Raw genomic sequence first — 19,002 nt, forward strand, 5'->3', positions numbered from 1 at the left:
CACAAACGTAAACGTCTGGAGTTTGCTAAGCGGCACTGGGACTTCAACTGGGATTGTGTGCTTTGGTCAGATGAGACTAAGATTGAGATTTTTGGCAACAAACACTCTAAGTGGGTCTGGTGTAAAACAAAAGATGAGTATGCCGAAAAGCACCTTCACCACCGTGAAGTATGGTGGAGGATCTGTGATGCTTTGGGGCTGTTTCTCTTCCAAAGGCCCTGGGAACCTTGTTAGGATGCATGGCATTATGAATGCTTTGAACTACCAGGACATTTTAAATAAAAACCTGATGGCCTCTGCCAGAAAGCTGAAGATGGGTCGTCACTGGGTCTTTCAGCAGGATAATGATCCTAAACATGTGGCAAAATCTACACAAAAATGGTTCAGCAGTCACAAACTCAAGGTCCTCCCATGGCCATCTCAGTCCCCAGACCTCAACCCAATCGAAAACCTGTGGGGTGAGCTAAAGAGGAGAGTGCATGAGAGAGGACCCAGGACTCTGGATGATCTAGAAAGACTGTGCAAAGAAGAATGGTCAAAGATCCCTCTCTCTGTGTTCTCCAATCTTGTGAAATGTTATAGAAGGAGATTAAGTGCTGTCTTGTTGGCAAAAGGGGGTTGTACAAAGTATTAACATCAGGGGTGCCAATAATTGTGGGACACATGATTTCGAGTTTTCTTTTTCTAAATGTGTGATTTTTTTTTTTACCACCAAAGTAATGTACTTAAATAAAAGGTTGGATTTTTCTCTTTTTTTGCATTTGGGTTCTATGTTGTTTTAAAAAAAAGGGAGAATTTTTAGAAGTCCATGACCCCATCTTAAACAGGGGTGCCAATAATTGTGGAGGGCACTGTATCTATATTCTTACTATGTTACTCCTACTACATTGCACATACCTGTACATGTTCATTACTTACACTTGGTTATACATATTTGATTTTTTTCACTTCTGGTTGGACGCAAACTGCATTTTGTTGTCTTTGTACTTGTACTCTGCACAATGACAATAAAGTAGAATCTAATCTAATGTGCATTATTGATGCTGAGGGATTAGCAGATTTTTAAACTCTGATGTGCATACATACATTTATGGAATAGAATAACTGAAAATGTTACATCAAATAAGTCTATCACTCTTTATCATATTGACTATGTTAACAGGATTATCAATATCAACACTGCACCCCTATCATTCTCTAGGCATTTCGGATCCACAGCCTACAGGCAGGTGGTCCGATAGACATATGGGTTTCTGGGCAGGGAGATCAGGAAGGTGATACCAGCTTGTGTTGTGGCCGCAATCAGGAGCCAGTTTCCAGAGGAAGGGAGGCAATCAATAAATATATTTTGTTTTCACAAAATGAACACAATCACAAAGTGTCTTGTTGTATAAAATGTATTCATAATTTCATTGATAGTAACTAGGATTGTTGGGCAAGTTACTTCCAAAATGTAGTTCATTATAGATTACGAGTTACTGTCATTTCAGAGTAATTAGTTATATTACAATATTACTGTCTCTGAATTGTAATGCTTTACACTACTTTTGCATTTCTTTTAGAAGTTTGACTTGGCAGGTAGCTTGTAAATTTCACCACCAGATCAATAAAGTCTCATCTTCATCCACTTTAATACATCATAACAAGAGTTATCTCAAGACACTTTACAAATAGAGTAGGTCTAGACCCCACTATAATTTACAGGGACCCAACAATTCTAGTAATTCCCCCAAGAGCAAGCATTCAGTGTGACAGTGGCGAGGAACACCTCCCTCTCAGGAAGAAACCTGGGACAGACCCAGGCTCTTGGTAGGCGGTTCTGACGGTGCCGGTTGGGGGTGTGACGAACAGTGGCGATAATATAGGGTGACCAGACGTCCCGGTTTGACCGGGACAGTCCATTATTATTATATATTATTATATTTGGATTGTATTGTTGATATTTGCAGCATACATTGATTCAGAAAAGGTAGAAATAGGTGCATAAAAATTCACCAGAATGAAGGAAATTAAGTGTTTGATGCTGAAAATTTTCAATAAATCATTTTAATTAATTTGCTGTTATTGGAATAAATAAAACTTCAAAAAATCTTCTTTAGAAAAAATCGCAACATAAATCTCACACTAAACTGAAAAAGGCTGTTACTGCAATTTTGTTAATTTCACAAGAGAAAACACTTATTATTAGACGAGGAGCCTAGGATCAAAATAATGAAGTTACTGTCTGTGTCTGTGTCTGACCTGGGCTGGCACATGTTCACGTTAAAAAGCGTGGTCGTGCACAAACACACTACGGTCACGCACAAAGTGTCCCGGTTTTAGTTCCAGGAAATGTGGTCATCCTACAATAAAGATAATTGAACTACGACTATAAATAGTAGTTGCAGTAGTTCATGGCGTAGCAGGGCGTTACAGGACGTAGCAGGGAACTGCACGGCGTAGCAGGGTGTAGCAGGACCACGGCGACAGCTGCAGCCATGATTTAGGGGCCCCCTTGTCCAAGAAAAACTGCTAGGCAAAAAAAGGGAAAAAAAGAGAGTGGTCACAACACATGCACAACCTAATACAGTCCAGTATGAAAGGTCTTCTTCCTACCATTAGAAGTAATTTGTAAATGTTTATGTGTCATATACAGATAATGATAGATGCAAGTTACACTACCTGATGAGCGTTGCAGACATCTGATGTTGCACTGTGACCCACGACGAAGCACTAATGGTCCAGGATCCTGTAGAGAGAAGCCCTCTGTTAGGTGCATCTATCCCTTCATTACTGGCTGCACGTTCTGCCAAAATCTGAAAAACACGGAGGTTCAAAATCACTCACAAAAATAGGATACAAGCTTAGTTACCAACTGGTAATAAGTAATAGTATCAGTAACAGTAATAATAATACAAATAAAAAAAGAGAAATAAAACCAAAGCAGCTCTGACATGTCTAGTGGCAAAATCTAGGAGATTTCAGCATATTGATTAATATATCAATTTGGACTTTCTAAATTACCAGAGAGTAGCCTACTGGGATACAAAATCGTGCGGAAGAACGGTCTGAATTGAAATGCAGGGGAAACTGGAGTTTTGGGCTAGCTAGCTGCCTGCCAACAGCTCATAGCTAGCTTAATAAATTGCGGGGGAAACGGGGGTGTTTGTGCTAGCTAGCTGCCAAAAGCTCATAGCTAGCTTAATAAAATGCGTGGGAAACGGGGGTGTTTGGGCTAGCTAGCTGCCTGACAACAGCTCATAGCTAGCTTAATAAAATGTGGGGGAAACGGGGGTGTTTGGGCTAGCTAGCTGCCTGACAACAGCTCATAGCTAGCTTAATAAAATGCGGGGGAAACGGGGGTGTTTGGGCTAGCTAGCTGCCTGACAACAGCTCATAGCTAGCTTAATAAAATGCGGGGGAAACAGGGTGTTTGGACTAGCTAGCTGCCTGACAACAGCTCATAGCTAGCTTTATAAAATGCGGGTGAAACGGGGGTGTTTGGGCTAGCTAGCTGCCAACAGCTCATAGCTAGCTTAATAAAATGAGGAGAAAACGGGGGTGTTTGGGCTAGCTAGCTGCCAACAGCTCATAGCTAGCTTAATGCAAACTGCATTGATGTCAAGGCAGACAATTACGAAAACCTGTTCTAAAGCTCAGTCTCTCCCTCTCTCTCTGTATACTGAAGCCCTGATGCTAGGAATTTGCAGTCAGCGCATTTTTATTCCAGATGACTGGAATGATTTTATTTCAGACACAATTCTGTCAAATCATGAGCTACCAAATGTTTGCTAATGCAATAGCCAAGTTAACATTTATGTTACTAGTTAGATGGTGGATTGCCCAATACATACACGCTCAAATCACTTCTTTATTCTGAAATTATTAGACTAAAACATTACGAAATCAGCCAAATTAAGAGTTACAAGAATTAAAAGTAGGGATGCACCGAACCCAGATTTTTTGGGTCCTGCTGCATACCGAACCTACTGGTTAAGATTCTGCCGAACCCCTAACCGAACCGAACCGAACCCTACTCACATTCTTAACACAGTAAACACATTAATGAAGTAAACAACGTCCACAGCAGTGCATTTTTCATTGTATTTTAAGTGTAAAAAATAAAAAAGAATAGGCAACATTATGCCTTGACAAGGCCTATGTTTACCCTATCTCAAGATCCAACCAATATCCAAAATATTAGCCTTTTAGATTTATAATCCCATAAAGTAGGCTACCCCCACGCTCTATTCACATCGTAGGAAAGTACATCGCTATCGCCAGATGAGTGACAATTTTGTTTTGCAAACTTTCACTTACCAGTGTATGATGAAGGTTTGTTGGGGGGGTGGAATCAGAAGGCTACCGTTAGCTAACGAGCAGCAGCCGGCCGTTCGGTTGCTCCGCTCCCACTGTAGGAAGACTCATTTACCGAGAGAACAGCTGACAGCCTGGGAGAGGCTCGGTCTGGTTAACACCAGTTTTTAGCTGTGACTGTCCTTCCTTTGCCGTACCTGAAGTTGCTGTCTGGAGATTCCTTCATGCACAACTCGTATTCTTTCGGATGTTTCATACGCAAATGTCTTAACAGCGGCGGTGTTGTGTATAGTTTAGGGTCCTCGCCACCACCAGACCAATCGGCATTGCAAAATGAACATGTAGCTGGACTTGAATGGCCTTCTTTTGACTGAAAGTACTGCCAAACAACACTTTTTCTGCTCACAAGTTCCATTTTCACTTTCTCACAGCTTACTACCGTTGCTAGGTTGCGACTGTATTCCGTCTAGCTCCAACTACATCATTACGTTGACCACGTAACTCTACAAAGAGTAGTGAAGTAACAAGATAGTTCAGTCCAAGATGGCGGAGCTGCAGCTCTGTCATGGGTGTGTGTCAGTTTTGTTTGCAATGGAACGTTCTGTTGAGTTTCTCCTCTTGTTACTTCTATACTCTTTGACAAGAGCAGAAACTCAACACAACGTTTGTCTCTTTTTCTCGAGTTTCGCCTCTCGTTACTCCTCTTTGGTACCGTTCGGTTCGGTCGAAAAAAATTCTGACGTTCGGCAGTACCCGAACTCCGTCAAAAAGCCCAACGTTTGGCCGAATTCCGTACCGAACTCTGGGTTCAGTGCATCCCTAATTAAAAGTAAGACCTACTCTGCTAAGAGCTCTTTTTCGGTGCAGGAATTTCTGCAAGTTGGTCCTCCAGTCCTACCCGCGCCAGATTCAGGTGAAAGCCTTGATGGTGGTGGATTGATTCCATTGAGTGCACCGAGGGAACAGCATCGGTAATCAGTCTCACATAAAATCCCATCCGAGACTCCAACAAATCTCCAGGTCTATAACTCTCCGGAGTGAAATGAACGCTACAAACGACCCAGTGTGTGGTGACAGACGCGCAGTGAAGTCTGCTCACTTTACCTGCACAAAACGCACCCAAAAACGAAAAACCTTGCTTTTCATACAAGGAAAATTATGTTCATGATTTCCTGACAGACTGGACTTTGTGCAACCAGCACAAGTACAATAATTTAAAATTATGACTTACATAAACATACATAAACTTCCTCTATATCTTGCTCACTGTCGAGTGACCCCACAGTCACATTAGCTACAAGAGACAGAGACAAAGCGAGGGATGGATCGTTTGCTTCTGTCTGGTTAGCGACACGGCCCCCAGCTAACCAATCCTTCTTCAGACTGATGTTGGCACCTCCCACTCAATTAGCATACAAGCGCAGGGAAAAAGAAATGTGGAAATGTGGAAATACAGAAATAAATGTAGAAATGTGGAAATACAGAAATAAATTAATGTAGAAATGTGGAAATACAGAAATAAATACATGTATAAATAAATAAATAAATATATAAATAAATAAATAAATGTATAAATACACAAATAAATACATATAGAAATGCATAAATAAATAAATAAATACATGTAAAAATACAGAAATAGCCATTTATGTTACCAAAATTTATTTATTTTCACTATATTTCTGCATTTATTTATTTTTCCTTCTGTCATTTTTAGTCCTCCATACGCCAAGGTCGGGGTCTCTGTATGGTGCAACTTCCTCTTCTGTTCTCGCAACCTTCAAACAATGCACCTCTATGCCATAAAATGATATTGCTTGCTCTTGAGGGAATTATTAGAATTGTGGGGTCTACACTATTCTCTCCCTCAAGCTTTTATCCTATCCTCACAGGGGGAGTGTCTTCTTGTTTCTTACACAGACACACACACGGCAAGGTCGGGGCCTCTGTGTGGTGCAACTTCCTCTTCGTTCTCGCAACCTTCAAACAATGCACATCTATGCCATAAAATGATATTGCTTGCTATTGGGGGAATTACTAGAATTGTTGGGTCTTTGTAAATTATAGAGTGTGGTCTAGACCTATGCTATCTGTAAAGTGTCTTGAGATAACTCTTTAATACTATAAATAAAATTGAATTGAATTTAATAAAAGCCTAAACTATTTTTATGACTTAAGCGTAACTTTCTGTGCATCAGAGGTCACCCAGAGTACTTTAAACCACTTCCTCAATGACTAGCACAGCTCTTTTGCAACGAGCACATACACACATTTGTTAATAAAATATTTCTACACAGGTTATGTTGGAGATTAGAGACCAACCGGTGTAAAAGCACCGCCTACTGACCAATCAGTACTCGATTGATAACGGCGTCACCGTTCTTAGAAGACCAGGTGGGGCTCGGTGCGCGGAGACCGCTCGCACTCGCGCACCGACAACCCTGTTAACATTCCCTGAGGGAATTACGTATAGGCTATTTGTCGGCATGTTGAGCCATATGTTATATATTTTTCATTTGCTCCCACGATTGCTTACCACTGCTAGGGTTGCAACTGAAATAAAAGGCTAAAGCAACGACAGTTTATGGAAAGCACAAGCATAATTATGGTCAGATCTAGGTCCTGAGTGATGAGGAAGTGATATTGATAAGCGTTGTGATTTACACATCTACAGTGTCAGCTATTTTTTTGCCAGCTTTCCTTCTTGTTTTAGAAGCAACGATTGTAGTACGTTTTGCCTGCAAAAACGCGTTTGTGTTCTTCATATTTATGTAGAATTATAGTTTGCTCTTCTTATGTAAAATATGCGGATCTTATAGATGTTTGCGATTGGTCGTGCTGTGCAAACCCCGCCTCTTTTATGTGAACGCGTGTCTCTAGATTGGGAAACCCTGAGTTGACTGAAGTAGTTGTTAACCACCGTTGTGACACAGCTTATGGAGGACCGTGGTTGTTAGGTTAGGTGAAATACATCCAGGACATGTTGATCTGGATTCCTAGTACAGGCCTCTGATGTTAAAAAAAGAACAAAACATTGCATAAAAGTTTTAATTTTAAATTTTGACCCAGGAAAAACAAAAAGTTGCATGGTCAACGGGAAGACAACACAGGGATTAAAAAGTTCCCTCATTAGTTTTACATCAGAGATGATTCTCTTTTATGAAGTGAAAGCAGCAGCTGATCCGTCAGGGTGAAATAAAAACACATGAACCACAGAAAACAATGTCAGCCTTGGTTTTTATTAAAGAAGCTGAGACAGACTCAAAAACAACGTAACATGAGACACAGCCATCTTCTAACCGTAAACAAACCGGGAACTATATTCTCAGACAGGCTTGCTGCGGGCATATCACTCCGCCCAAGTAGCAGAGCTTCGCCTTCTGAGAATATAGTTCCTGGTTTGTTTACAGTTAGAAGATGGCTGTGTCTCATGTTACATTGTTTTTTGTACACGCTGTGATTCTACAAATCACAACATGTACAGTGCCCTCCACAATTACTGGCACCCCTGTTTAAGATGGGGTCATGGACTTCTAAAAATTCTCCTTTGTTGTTAAACAACATAGAACTCAAACGCAAAAAAAAGAGAAAAATCCAACCTTTTATTTAAGTACATTACTTTGGTGGTAAAAAAACAAAAATCGCATTTAGAAAAAGAAAACTTGAAATCATGTGTCCCACTATTATTGGCACTCCTGATGTTAATACTTTGTACAACCCCCTTTTGCCAACAAGACAGCACTTAATCTCCTTCTATAACATTTCACAAGATTGGAGAACACAGAGAGAGGGATCTTTGACCATTCTTCTTTGCACAATCTTTCTAGATCATCCAGAGTCCTGGGTCCTCTCTCATGCACTCTCCTCTTTAGCTCACCCCACAGGTTTTCGATTGGGTTGAGGTCTGGGGACTGAGATGGCCATGGGAGGACCTTGAGTTTGTGACTGCTGAACCATTTTTGTGTAGATTTTGCCACATGTTTAGGATCATTATCCTGCTGAAAGACCCAGTGACGACCCATCTTCAGCTTTCTGGCAGAGGCCATCAGGTTTTTGTTTAAAATGTCCTGGTAGTTCAAAGCATTCATAATGCCATGCATCCTAACAAGGTTCCCAGGGCCTTTGGAAGAGAAACAGCCCCAAAGCATCACAGATCCTCCACCATACTTCACGGTGGTGAAGGTGCTTTTCGGCATACTCATCTTTTGTTTTACGCCAGACCCACTTAGAGTGTTTGTTGCCAAAAAGCTCAATCTTAGTCTCATCTGACCAAAGCACACAATCCCAGTTGAAGTCCCAGTGCCGCTTAGCGCAACTCCAGACGTTCCGCTTGTTGAGTGTTAGTGAGAAAAGGCTTTTTCCTTGCATGCCTCCCAAACAGCTTGTTGGCATGTAGAGAGCGTCTGATGGTTGTTTTGGAGACTTCGTGACCCCAAGATGCCACTCTTTGATGCAATTCTGTGACAGTGAGCTTAGGACTTTTTTTTACTTCTCTTACCATCCTCCTCACTGTGCGTTGTGGCAAGATAAACTTGGGACCTCTTCCAGCCTTGTTTGTCACTGTTCCAGTTGTTTTAAACGTCTTAATGATTCCTCTGACTGTAGATACGGGCAAGTTAAGGCCAGTGGCTATTTTCTTGTAGCCATTGCCTGACTTATGAAGGTCGACACACATCTGCCTTACTTGAATTGTGTGTTCTCTTGTCTTTGCCATGTTGACAAATGGGTAAGAGAATTAGGACTCTGTGTCACGTCATATTTATACCCCAGGGAAACAGGAAGTCATGAATTACTATTTAAAAGTTCCTAGATACCCTGACCAACTTTAGCAACTACAGAAAAATATATTTAAAAAAAAATTAATTACATTTTTCAACGGAATTGTTAGGGGTTCCAATAATTGTGGGACACATGATTTCAAGTTTTTTTTTCTAAATGTGTGATTTTTTTTTTTACCACCAAAGTAATGTACTTAAATAAAAGGTTGGATTTTTCTCTTTTTTTGTATTTGAGGTCTATGTTGTTTAAAAAAAAAAGGAGACGTTTTAGAAGTCCATGACCCCATCTTAAACAGGGGTGCCAGTAATTGTGGAGGGCACCGTAAATAGGAACATGTTGGTGTTATTTTCTCACTTATTTGGAGCAGTAGGATTACTGGAACTTTTCAGCTTTAGGGCCAAATTGTCTCTTTACACATTGCTCTAGGACAAGTTTGGGGATCACTATTAAAAAATATACCCCGACGCAAGAAAGACAGGGAAGGTAGCTTGGGACACTTGTCATTTGCCTCTCTGTGTATAATTGAAGACTTCCAAAAAGTGATCAACTTTTCAGCATTATTGGCCAAATTATCTTTTTACACAACACTCTAGGAGAAATGTGCAGGCTTTGTTCTGAACATTTCGATATCAAACACATGGGGATCAGTTATATACAAATACCTTAAAGGGTGAATCTAAGAAGATATGTAGGAATTGAGAAAATGCCCTTAGAGTTCAGAGTCTCTGTGCTCACCTGGTCCTGCAGGTCTTTGATGCAGACGTAGTACGCGGTCCCGTCGTGGCCCTCAGGTTTAATCTTGTTCTCCACGAACTGTCTGATCTTCAGCTCCAGGTCAGTGTTGGCCCTCTCCAGGCTGTGCACCTTGTCCAGGTAGGACGCCAGGCGGTCGTTGAGGTTCCGCATGGCCACTTTCTTGTTGTCGGAGATGTCGGCGGCGTCAGACAGGTTGAAGGCGCCGCCAGCACTGCCAATATCACCACACAGCAGCAGCATTTAAGCATTTTTCCATGTGTTAGTTTCTTTCCTGGTGCAGCTGGTCAGAGGACTGCAGCATCACCATCACTCTGCACAGTCATCACAACATCAGAAACTGGACCACATCTCTCTGCTACGGTAAAAACTTGACTGTCTACAGGTTTGAGATTCTGGGCCCTATTTTAACCATCTAGGGGCACGGGCGCAGCTGGGGCAGGTGCGTTTAAGACGGTAACGAATCCACTTTTGCTAGTTTAACGGCGGAAAAAAGGGTCTGTGCGCCGAGCGCATGGTTCAAAAGGGTTGTACTTAGTAGAATAGAATAGAAGTTGTGCTTTTTTATTAATGTGCCTATAGGTGGTGCATTAGTTCCATTCAGAGCCAACTGCCCCAAGATAGCAATATGCCCAGAATGCACCTGAACACACCTCCCTGTAAGACCAGCATGCCCATGGGTCTTAAACTAGCAAAGACACTTGTATCAGGCTTTGCGCTGCGCTGGGTGCAAGATGGGGCCCAACATGTTCAGTCACTGACTAGAATCCTCTTCAGCAGCTGATCTGAAGTCTGTAACCTGTTTGTAGTAGTGAAAGAAGAATGCAGAGCCTCAAGGAAGCAATAACCCACTTTAAAGATACTTCATTACAGGAACAGAACTGCATTTTAATCCTAGTTAATGCAAAGCTTCAATGAAAGTAGAAACGGTGTTCTAAGATCATTTGCACGTTCACGGTTTGTGTGTTGCAGCGTTACCCAGAAAACTACAAGCTCCATCTTTGATCTGATCCTGAAAACAAGAAGATGGGTGATGAGAGGAGAGCAGAATGGAGGAGAGGATGGAGAGGGAGACGGCAGAACTGGATTATTTCAGGAAGCAAATCAAAAACGGTCTTAATCTGAGAGTCAACACGACCATTGTGATGATGTACTACGAGAAGAGGAAAAGGGAGGCGGGCCTGTATGCTGCAGACCGTTTCTTTACTGGTGCAGCTGGTCGTGGGGGGCTCACACAGACTGCAGCATCACCATCACTGGGGGAAGGCGGGGCGGGGCTCACACAGACTGCAGCATCACCATCACTCTGCACTCTCACTCTCTGTCATCAGAATATCTCCAGCAGCGTGAACTGGAGCTGAGAGCACGTCTGGACCAATGTCTCTGAGCTGAGGTAAAAACTTTACTGTCTGAAATTTGGGGTGATTAGTCACTGATCTGTTGATCAAGAACAGCTGGAATAATCTTCTGCAGCTGATCTGTAGTCTGAAACATGTTTGATATGATAGCATGCCAACACACTGAGGCTAAAGCTAACAGACTTTATTGTCTTTTCATAGTTCATTTTTAATAATAAGCTATTGCACTGTTCTCTTCTGCACTACCACCACTGCACACAGTCTACCAGAGCACCTGATCATGGTCATTACATCACATAGTCAGTCCATACCAGACCTTTGGAATCAATTGTTAACTCTTTACATTTCTGTGAGTGATTTTTATGTATGTGAGATATATGTGTGTTTGTTGTGTTATGGTTGTCTAAGTTACTGGATGCCTAAAAAAAGAATCAATCTATCCACCCATCCATCCGGCCATCCATCTATCCATCCATCAGACTGAGGCTAAATCTAACAGGCCCCATGCCATGATATCATGTGTAACCAATGTGATCTCTGCGTTGTGTAATAATTGAAGACTCCTCACTTGCTTCTCAATCTTGTCTGATTTATTCTGGTAAACAAAGAATTATATCCTGGTCAGCAACGTGGGACACATCGTACACACCCAATCATTCACGGGCACACTCCTTGTGCACTGGCCCGCTAAGTCATGTACAATGGCATATATAATATCACAACACAACATTAAATTGGACAAATATGTAAACAAAACAATACGTACCTGGTAAACAAAGAATTATATCCTGGTCATCAACGTAGGACACAGCGTACACACCCAATCATTCTAATTACAGATGGACAATAGCAAATTAGCGACCTAGCATGCTATGCTAACTAGCCGGCTAAGCTAACTAGCATGACCTCAGCACTTTCGGTACATTGCCCGAGATAAGCATTTCAAACAGTATACATAGCCATCGCTACATTCTACCGAAGTTTTTATACATCATCATATCCACATGGCATGTAAATTAAATATTATGAAAAGAAACAATTAAAATGTGCTTATGACTGGGTGCTATCCAACCTACGACGGGCACGTAAATCACGTACAAGGGCATATATCTACAGAGGAGACTCCCACTGACCAACCACAATACAGAATGTCAATAAAACCTCTTGGTATTGGATGATTAAACCCTGGCAGGTGGAATCACTAAATAACTAAATTACACATGCTATCCATTTTAATGTTTAGTTTACATCATGTACTGTACATCCATATCATTTATTTTAATTACAGTTTCAATACTGAACCAACACAAACATGACTATATCAGGGGTGTTTCAGGCTTGTATATATATAATAGTTTCCTTCTTAGGCCATGATATCATGCTAACTAGAGAGTGACACAGGAATCAATTGTCGCTCCAAAGCCTGTCTACGGAAAGCCGTTCCACTCCCTATCCAGCCCCATTGTACCGGATTTGGTTGCAGTTCCACCAGAGTTCCACTGGGGGGGATCGCGGTCCAGTGCAGAATGAATGGGACCCTATGGAGCTAGACGGCTAAATGTGTCTCTTTCACCCGATTGTCGTTGAGAAACCTCAGATTTGATTGTAGATTTTGCAAGTTCAACATGGGTTATAGGTCGAAAGTTGAATGAACGAGTACTTAGGTCCTTTTGATTTCTTACAGGGTGAGTCGTTGTTGCCCATAACACGCTAGCATTCTGCTAATGAATGCTGATTGGTCAGTGAAGGTCTGATTACGATCGGAGATCCAGCTTGACGGCATCCGAAGCAGAGCCTGAATGTCAGAGTGAATATTTCGGCGTGGTCTTTAAAACATTAGCAAACCTCTTTCTAGCATCTGTATTGACAGGGAGAGTCTAACCTGTTAGCTGTGTTGTCGATGCCTCGAGAGAAAAAAGGAAGCGACTCAGCGCTCGCCGTGAAGCAGTATCTCTGGCCGTATATGTGTATGACGTCATTGACATTTTAAAAGGCTTTTTAGAACAAAAAAGCAACTTTAAAAAAATCAAACACCCAGCAATGTGTATTTTCTTTACCTCCCCTTTCGAATGCAACATTCAAATTACTAGACAAAAAATTATATCCTGAGAAAAGTGGGGTTTGAGGGGTATATCTCCATAGAGTCCCATTCATTCTGCACTGGCCTGTGAGCGCCCCCTATATGGAACTCTGGTGGAACTGCAACCAGTTCAGAACCCGGAAGTAACGAGGGAGTGGCACTTCTTGGTATATTAGAAGTTCTTTGGTCGCTCCCATCCTGAGCCCACAAAAATACTCCCGTCATATCCTGATCATGTGACTGCCCCCCAAAAATCTTGTTCTGCAAAATCCAGAGAGAAAGACTCCCGTTTCATTCCCTATGTTGTCTAAAGTTATCAGACTCTCTCTGTGTGTGTGTGTGTGTGTGTGTGTGTGTGTGTGTGTGTGTGTGTGTGTGTGTGTGTAGCGATGGCTCCAGAGAGAGCGAGAGCAGCTCCTCTGCTGCGCTGATGTTGTTGTGTGAATGCAGCGCTGCAGAGCAGAGCCGTTTGTCTCTCCCTGCTGGGTGCGTTAGGGTTAGGTAGTGACATGTTTCCAGACTCCCGCGGGAATCACGCAAGGGGGTAAGCTTCGCTTCAGAGCGCGAACCTCCGATGGCGCCATTTTGTTGCTACAAAGAGATCACCTCTTGTTAGCATTCCACTGACCGCCATTTTTTTTTTACGTCACTTGACAGAGAATAACTTTACATCTAAAGAGTTTAAAGACTCTATTTGTCCGTTGTTTATTTCTAAAGAAACACGACAATGTATAAAAGGCTCCATTACCTTGTAGCTCACGTTATGGCTCCGTAGCAGACGCTTTTGTAAAAATACGCTAACGATTGTGTCATAAGCAGGTGACTTACTGTCGCACAGTAGAGGAATTACCGTATAGTACAGGAGAAGCTCGCAGGCAGTTTCGACTTCCATTAGCTGTTTAGGTTTAATTACGAATGTTAACTATCATTTTAGTTAGCAATAATTAGCCTGTGCCTATGTTATCTCCTTACATATACCTACACTCTCCGTCTCTGTAAGATTGGGAATGATTGAGATTTCTCTCGGCACAGCTACCAGAACACTTACAACTTTCAGACACGTTGCTCACGTCACATTTACGTTGTCTCTGTCAGTTGGAGGCTGCGCAGTAAGGGAAGAGATCACCGGAAAAGTGCTTCTAATAGCCTTCACTGGTCTCCGTCCAGAGCAACGGGATCTATTGGTCCATTATATACTGTCTATGGAATCACGTGACCCGCAGGAGTCCTGAAAAATTGTCACCCTCTAAAGCTAACACACTGAGGCTAAAGCTAACAGACCGGGGGCTAAAGCTAACAGACTGAGGCTAAAGCTAACAGGCTGAGTCTAAAGCTAACAGACTGAGTCTAAAGCTAACAGACTGAGGCTAAAGCTAACAGACGGAGGCTAAAGCTAACAGGCCCCAGGCCATGATATCATGCTAACAGACTGAGGCTAAAGCCAACAGACCAAGGCTAAAGCTAAGAGACCGAGGCTAAAGCTAACAGAGCTAAAGCTAACAGACCCCAGGCCATGATATCATGCTATCCATTTTAATGTTTAATGTTTGGTCCATTCTTTACTGTACATCCATGTAATTTATTTTAATTACAGTTTCAACACATCATCAGGGGCGTTTCAGGCATGTGAATAGTTTCCTTCTTACGGTAGGTTTCCACACAGCAAAATTTGGCTTTGCTCTCATTGAGGTTGAATAGAGACGATAATTCGCCCTGATTGAGCGAGATGAGAGCGAATCGCCGAGGGGAGCAAAATAAAGTTGGCAAAAGTTTAACTTTATTCAAATGAGGACCACTCGAGAACCAATCAGGTCCGTGTGTTTGTGTTTGAAGGCGGGAGTTACAAAAAAGTATGACCAAGATGGCGGAGGTTATCAGCGCCGTATCATGAATATTTTGATGTGATTAAAATGTTTCTACACGAACATCGGTACTTCTATCAACACAAATTGTGTTTTATGACACACAAACTTAATTAGGGCACATACACCACTAAATAGATTACTGAATATGTTAGTTTAAACACTCAAACTTTTCAGCTAGCCGACAGGCTAATCGCTAGCATGTTCGGACATTGGATTTCATTGTAGCCTAGCCAGGTAGCTAGCTAGCTAGGCTACTTGCGCATTTGTTTGATTACATGTTTTGTTGGCGAACATTGACGCTTGTAGCAACACAGATTGTTGTTTATATGTCACACAAACTTAAACAGGACAAACACACACCACCAAACAGACCACTGGAGATAGTTTAAACACTCAAAATGATTCAGCTAGCCGACTGGTCACCCGCTAGCATGTTCGGACATTGTATTTCATTGTAAGCATAGCAAGGCAGCTAGGCTACATAGCCAGGTTACCAGAGCATTTATGAGCTAACATTTTAACGATGGTTTGGTGCTGTGCATTTTTACCACCCTGTCTTCTGACAGCCCGGGACATTTAAAAAAAAATTGCGGTCTTGTTGTTTTCACGACCACGCTCCCGAGGCTAACTTTCGCTGGCCGAAATTCGCGAGGTGTTTCGCTGTGTGGAACCCTACCCTTAGTCCTCCCAGATAATCCAGTTATTTGTTGGCATCACTTTCTAAGTATTTTGGCCCATTTTCTCCAGCTGGATGAACATGTTCACTGAATGTCAGTTTTGTGTGTTGCAGCATTACACAGAGAACAACAACCTCCATCTTTGATCTGATCCTGAAAACAAGAAGATGGGTGATTTGCAGAGCCGTCTGCTGGAGGAAGGGAGGGAGGCGCATAGGAAAGATTTGGAAGATTTTGTGTTTCTAATCAAAAACGACGGAAAGGCTCCAGATCTGAGAGTCAACAAGAGCATTGTGATGTTCACAGGTCTGTCGTCTTCAGACAATCTGAGACAACACTACGAGAAGAGGAAAATGGAGGTGGGCGGCTCCGTTAATGACTTAATCAAACTGCATGCTGCAGACTGGATCAAAAACCTGGCGGATAAACTGGCCAGCATGGAGTCAGCTCCTGCACTGGCGGGCCTCGGAGCGCTGGCCATCGCTGTCCTCATCGACTTGGCTTCCTCGAGTCCACCTGAGGAAAGCACAAAGGACGCTCTGCGGGGCGTGTTTGCCGAGGAGAAGGCCTCCGAGGTCTGGGATCAGATCGACGAGTGCCTGAAGAGATGCGTGATGCACATCAACAACGACCCCGAACTGGTGACTGACATCAGACGGATCGAGGTCCAGCTGAGCACCGCCCTCACCAAGCTGAAGAACTCCATGGTGAGGCACGGCCACATGTCGTCTCAGGCTCTGAAGGCCTGGGTGAACGGGGCAGCCTTCCACATCCAGATGCTGATTCACCTGGTGAGACTCGGAGGGACTCAAACCTGCGACCCTGTGGAGAGACTCCTCTCGACTTACCTGAGAGACCTGGACACGCTGTTCATCAAGCACAGGGAAATGATCGAGGGGAAGTGCAGAGTGAATGAGGTTACAAGTACTGATGTGCCATTGAGTTACACATATCTGGTGGATGATGATTTAAAGGCACACTATATGATTTATAATTATGCCTGCTTTAAAGAATACTTTGAGGCTTATTATGATAACAGATACAGCGTGCAGACAAGTGACATCAAGCGTTACTTCAGCGGCATAAGAAACAACCTACAGACGCTGGTTAATCAAAAAGGATACTTTAACATCTAAACATCCAGAAAATAATAATAATAATATTCTGACATTATAACTGTTGAGTTTAGGGATGCACCGGATAATGGAGGACGCATGCGCGGCGTGAGAGGTCGTAAGGGCTAGAGCTTCTCAAGGCGTGTGAAAACTTTGGCTTAAAATGCATCTTATTTAAAGCTCCCCAAATATATCACATACATGTAATAACAGGTGAAAATTCAGACGATTGACTGGAGGGGAAAAAAGAAGTGAAAAAAAAAGAAGCAAAGCGACCCTATGCCGAAAGGGAAACCGCACACGAGGCAACAAAGACAAAGAATGGCAGGCACGGGAGAAGAAGCAATTGGCTTCGATTACAACGCCAGATTCGATGGTCTCGAGTCCAAACTTAACAAGCTACTGCAAGTCAATACCTCTACAAACACACTACTTGATTCCGCAGTGAAGAAGATTGAGGCTTTGGAAACACGATTTGAGAGCGCGATGGCTGAGGTGCATGATTACGGTGTTTTGGTGGAGACGCAGATGAGCCGCACAGGTGCGCTCGAAAAGAAGCTACAAAATGCTTTGGATCATATTGACCAACTGGAAAATAGGAATCGCCAGAACAACTTGCGTTTGCTTAATGTTTTGGAAGGAAGTGAGAAGGATTTGCCTATGCCTGCTTTCTTGGTTAAAACTTTCGCGGAAAAGTGGAAGCTGGAGCTTAAAGAAGAGGACTTTGAAAGGGCGCACCGTGTGGGGGCCAGGAAAGATGACACCGGTTATCCGCGCGCTATCATTTTCAAGCTGCACCACTATCAGAAGAGGTTGTATATTTGGAAAGGAACCCGTAGACAAATAGAGGGTTGCAACTTCAAAGTGGTGCCTGACATGTCTGCGGCGGTGCGGGAGAAAAGGAAGGCGTTCTGGCCTCTGAGAGAACAGCTGCATCAGAACGACATTAAGACTTTTCTAAAATTCCCAGCGACGTTGTATGTGGAGAATGGAGACCTTGTGAACACATTCACCTCACCGGAGAAAGCTAGACTGGAACTAAAAAAGTACACATGTATAAAATGACCTGATCTTGCAGAGCCTGGTAAGAACATTTAATACTCTTAACGACGAAGGAATGAAACTGGACGCAAAGATATTAAATCTGAATATAAAGATTATGTCCAAATTGTACAACTAGGGAAAGGGGTTGTGTAATTATTTTTTTGTTAAATTTTTTCCTTTGGTTCTTTTTTATTTATTATTTTTTTGTTTGTTTGTTTGAGGAAAGGAAGAAAGGAAAAAAAAAATAAAAAAATATGGGATTTTGGCATAGGTTTATGTAAAGTAGATTGTTAAAATTAGATTTACTTTGGTTGTACACTCCCTTTACTAGTCATATTCTTATTTTTTTCAATGGTTATTGGTTTGTCTGTGTTTGTTTGTTTTATTTCATTTTTTTTTCCTGCTTTATGTTTATTTTTTATTTTTTTTATTTTTTATTTCATTTTATTTATTTTTTTCCTTTTTGGGAAATTTGATAATTTGGGAAATGGTTTAAATTCGGTAAGATTTTGATTTATTTACTTTTTTATTTTTGATTTATTTATTTTTTTTATTAAGGAGGGGTGTATTAATTGAATTATTTGGAAGTCATTGTTTACACATCAAATGGAGCGGGGAGTTGAAGCTCTAACAAAGCATGTTTTCTAGGAAGGAGGGGAGGGGGGAGGGAGGGGGTATAAGTTATGTGTTTATATGTTATATGTTGGTATGGATGGATGAAGGTGTGTTAGAACTCTTTAAGTGCTTCCTACTTTTTTTGAATAAAGTTATTCAGCAGATTGGGTTGGGCTATACAGTTTGGTCTATAACATTCCACTTAAATAAAAAAAAGAGAGAAAAAAAAAATACAAATTATATAAATGAGTATTTAAAATAAAAATGCATACAAGGAATATAAAAGATATATTAAATACATTTAAAGTAGTAACTTGGAATGTAAATGGACTACAGGAGGGTTCGAAAAAACATAAAGTTATTTATCACTTGGAAAAAATGTCCGCTGACATAGTTTTTCTCCAAGAACTCCATTTTAAA

The 19,002-nt window shown here is 41.8% G+C and overlaps 1 protein-coding gene and 1 long non-coding RNA gene across 3 annotated transcripts; one reads left to right on the plus strand and one right to left on the minus strand.

Annotated features, from left to right (window-relative positions):
- Positions 1-2,039: 2,039 nt before the first annotated feature.
- LOC120574816 lies at positions 2,040-4,397 on the minus strand. Its single transcript, XR_005641908.1, has 3 exons — positions 4,300-4,397; positions 2,662-2,795; positions 2,040-2,508 (listed from the first exon to the last, which is right to left on the minus strand). It is a non-coding gene; the product is annotated as an uncharacterized LOC120574816 (long non-coding RNA).
- Positions 4,398-11,126: 6,729 nt separating this feature from the next.
- LOC120574801 lies at positions 11,127-16,993 on the plus strand. 2 transcript variants are annotated; one of them, XM_039825255.1, is made up of 2 exons: positions 11,127-11,221; positions 15,907-16,993. In XM_039825255.1, the coding sequence occupies exon 2, from the start codon at positions 15,976-15,978 to the stop codon at positions 16,942-16,944; it is 969 nt and encodes a 322-aa protein (XP_039681189.1). In that variant the 5' UTR covers positions 11,127-11,221; positions 15,907-15,975; the 3' UTR covers positions 16,945-16,993. The 2 variants fall into 2 exon arrangements, with proteins under 2 accessions (XP_039681189.1, XP_039681188.1); XM_039825254.1 differs by having other exon boundaries at positions 15,922-16,993.
- Positions 16,994-19,002: the final 2,009 nt, after the last annotated feature.

Source organism: Perca fluviatilis, chromosome 15 (assembly GCF_010015445.1).
Source record: "Perca fluviatilis chromosome 15, GENO_Pfluv_1.0, whole genome shotgun sequence".
NCBI lineage: Eukaryota > Metazoa > Chordata > Actinopteri > Perciformes > Percidae > Perca > Perca fluviatilis.

Excerpts from the sequence above, each read along its gene's own strand:
- LOC120574801 (XM_039825255.1), top strand. The coding sequence starts at position 15,976 with ATGGGTGATTTGCAGAGCCGTCTGCTGGAGGAAGGGAGGGAGGCGCAT.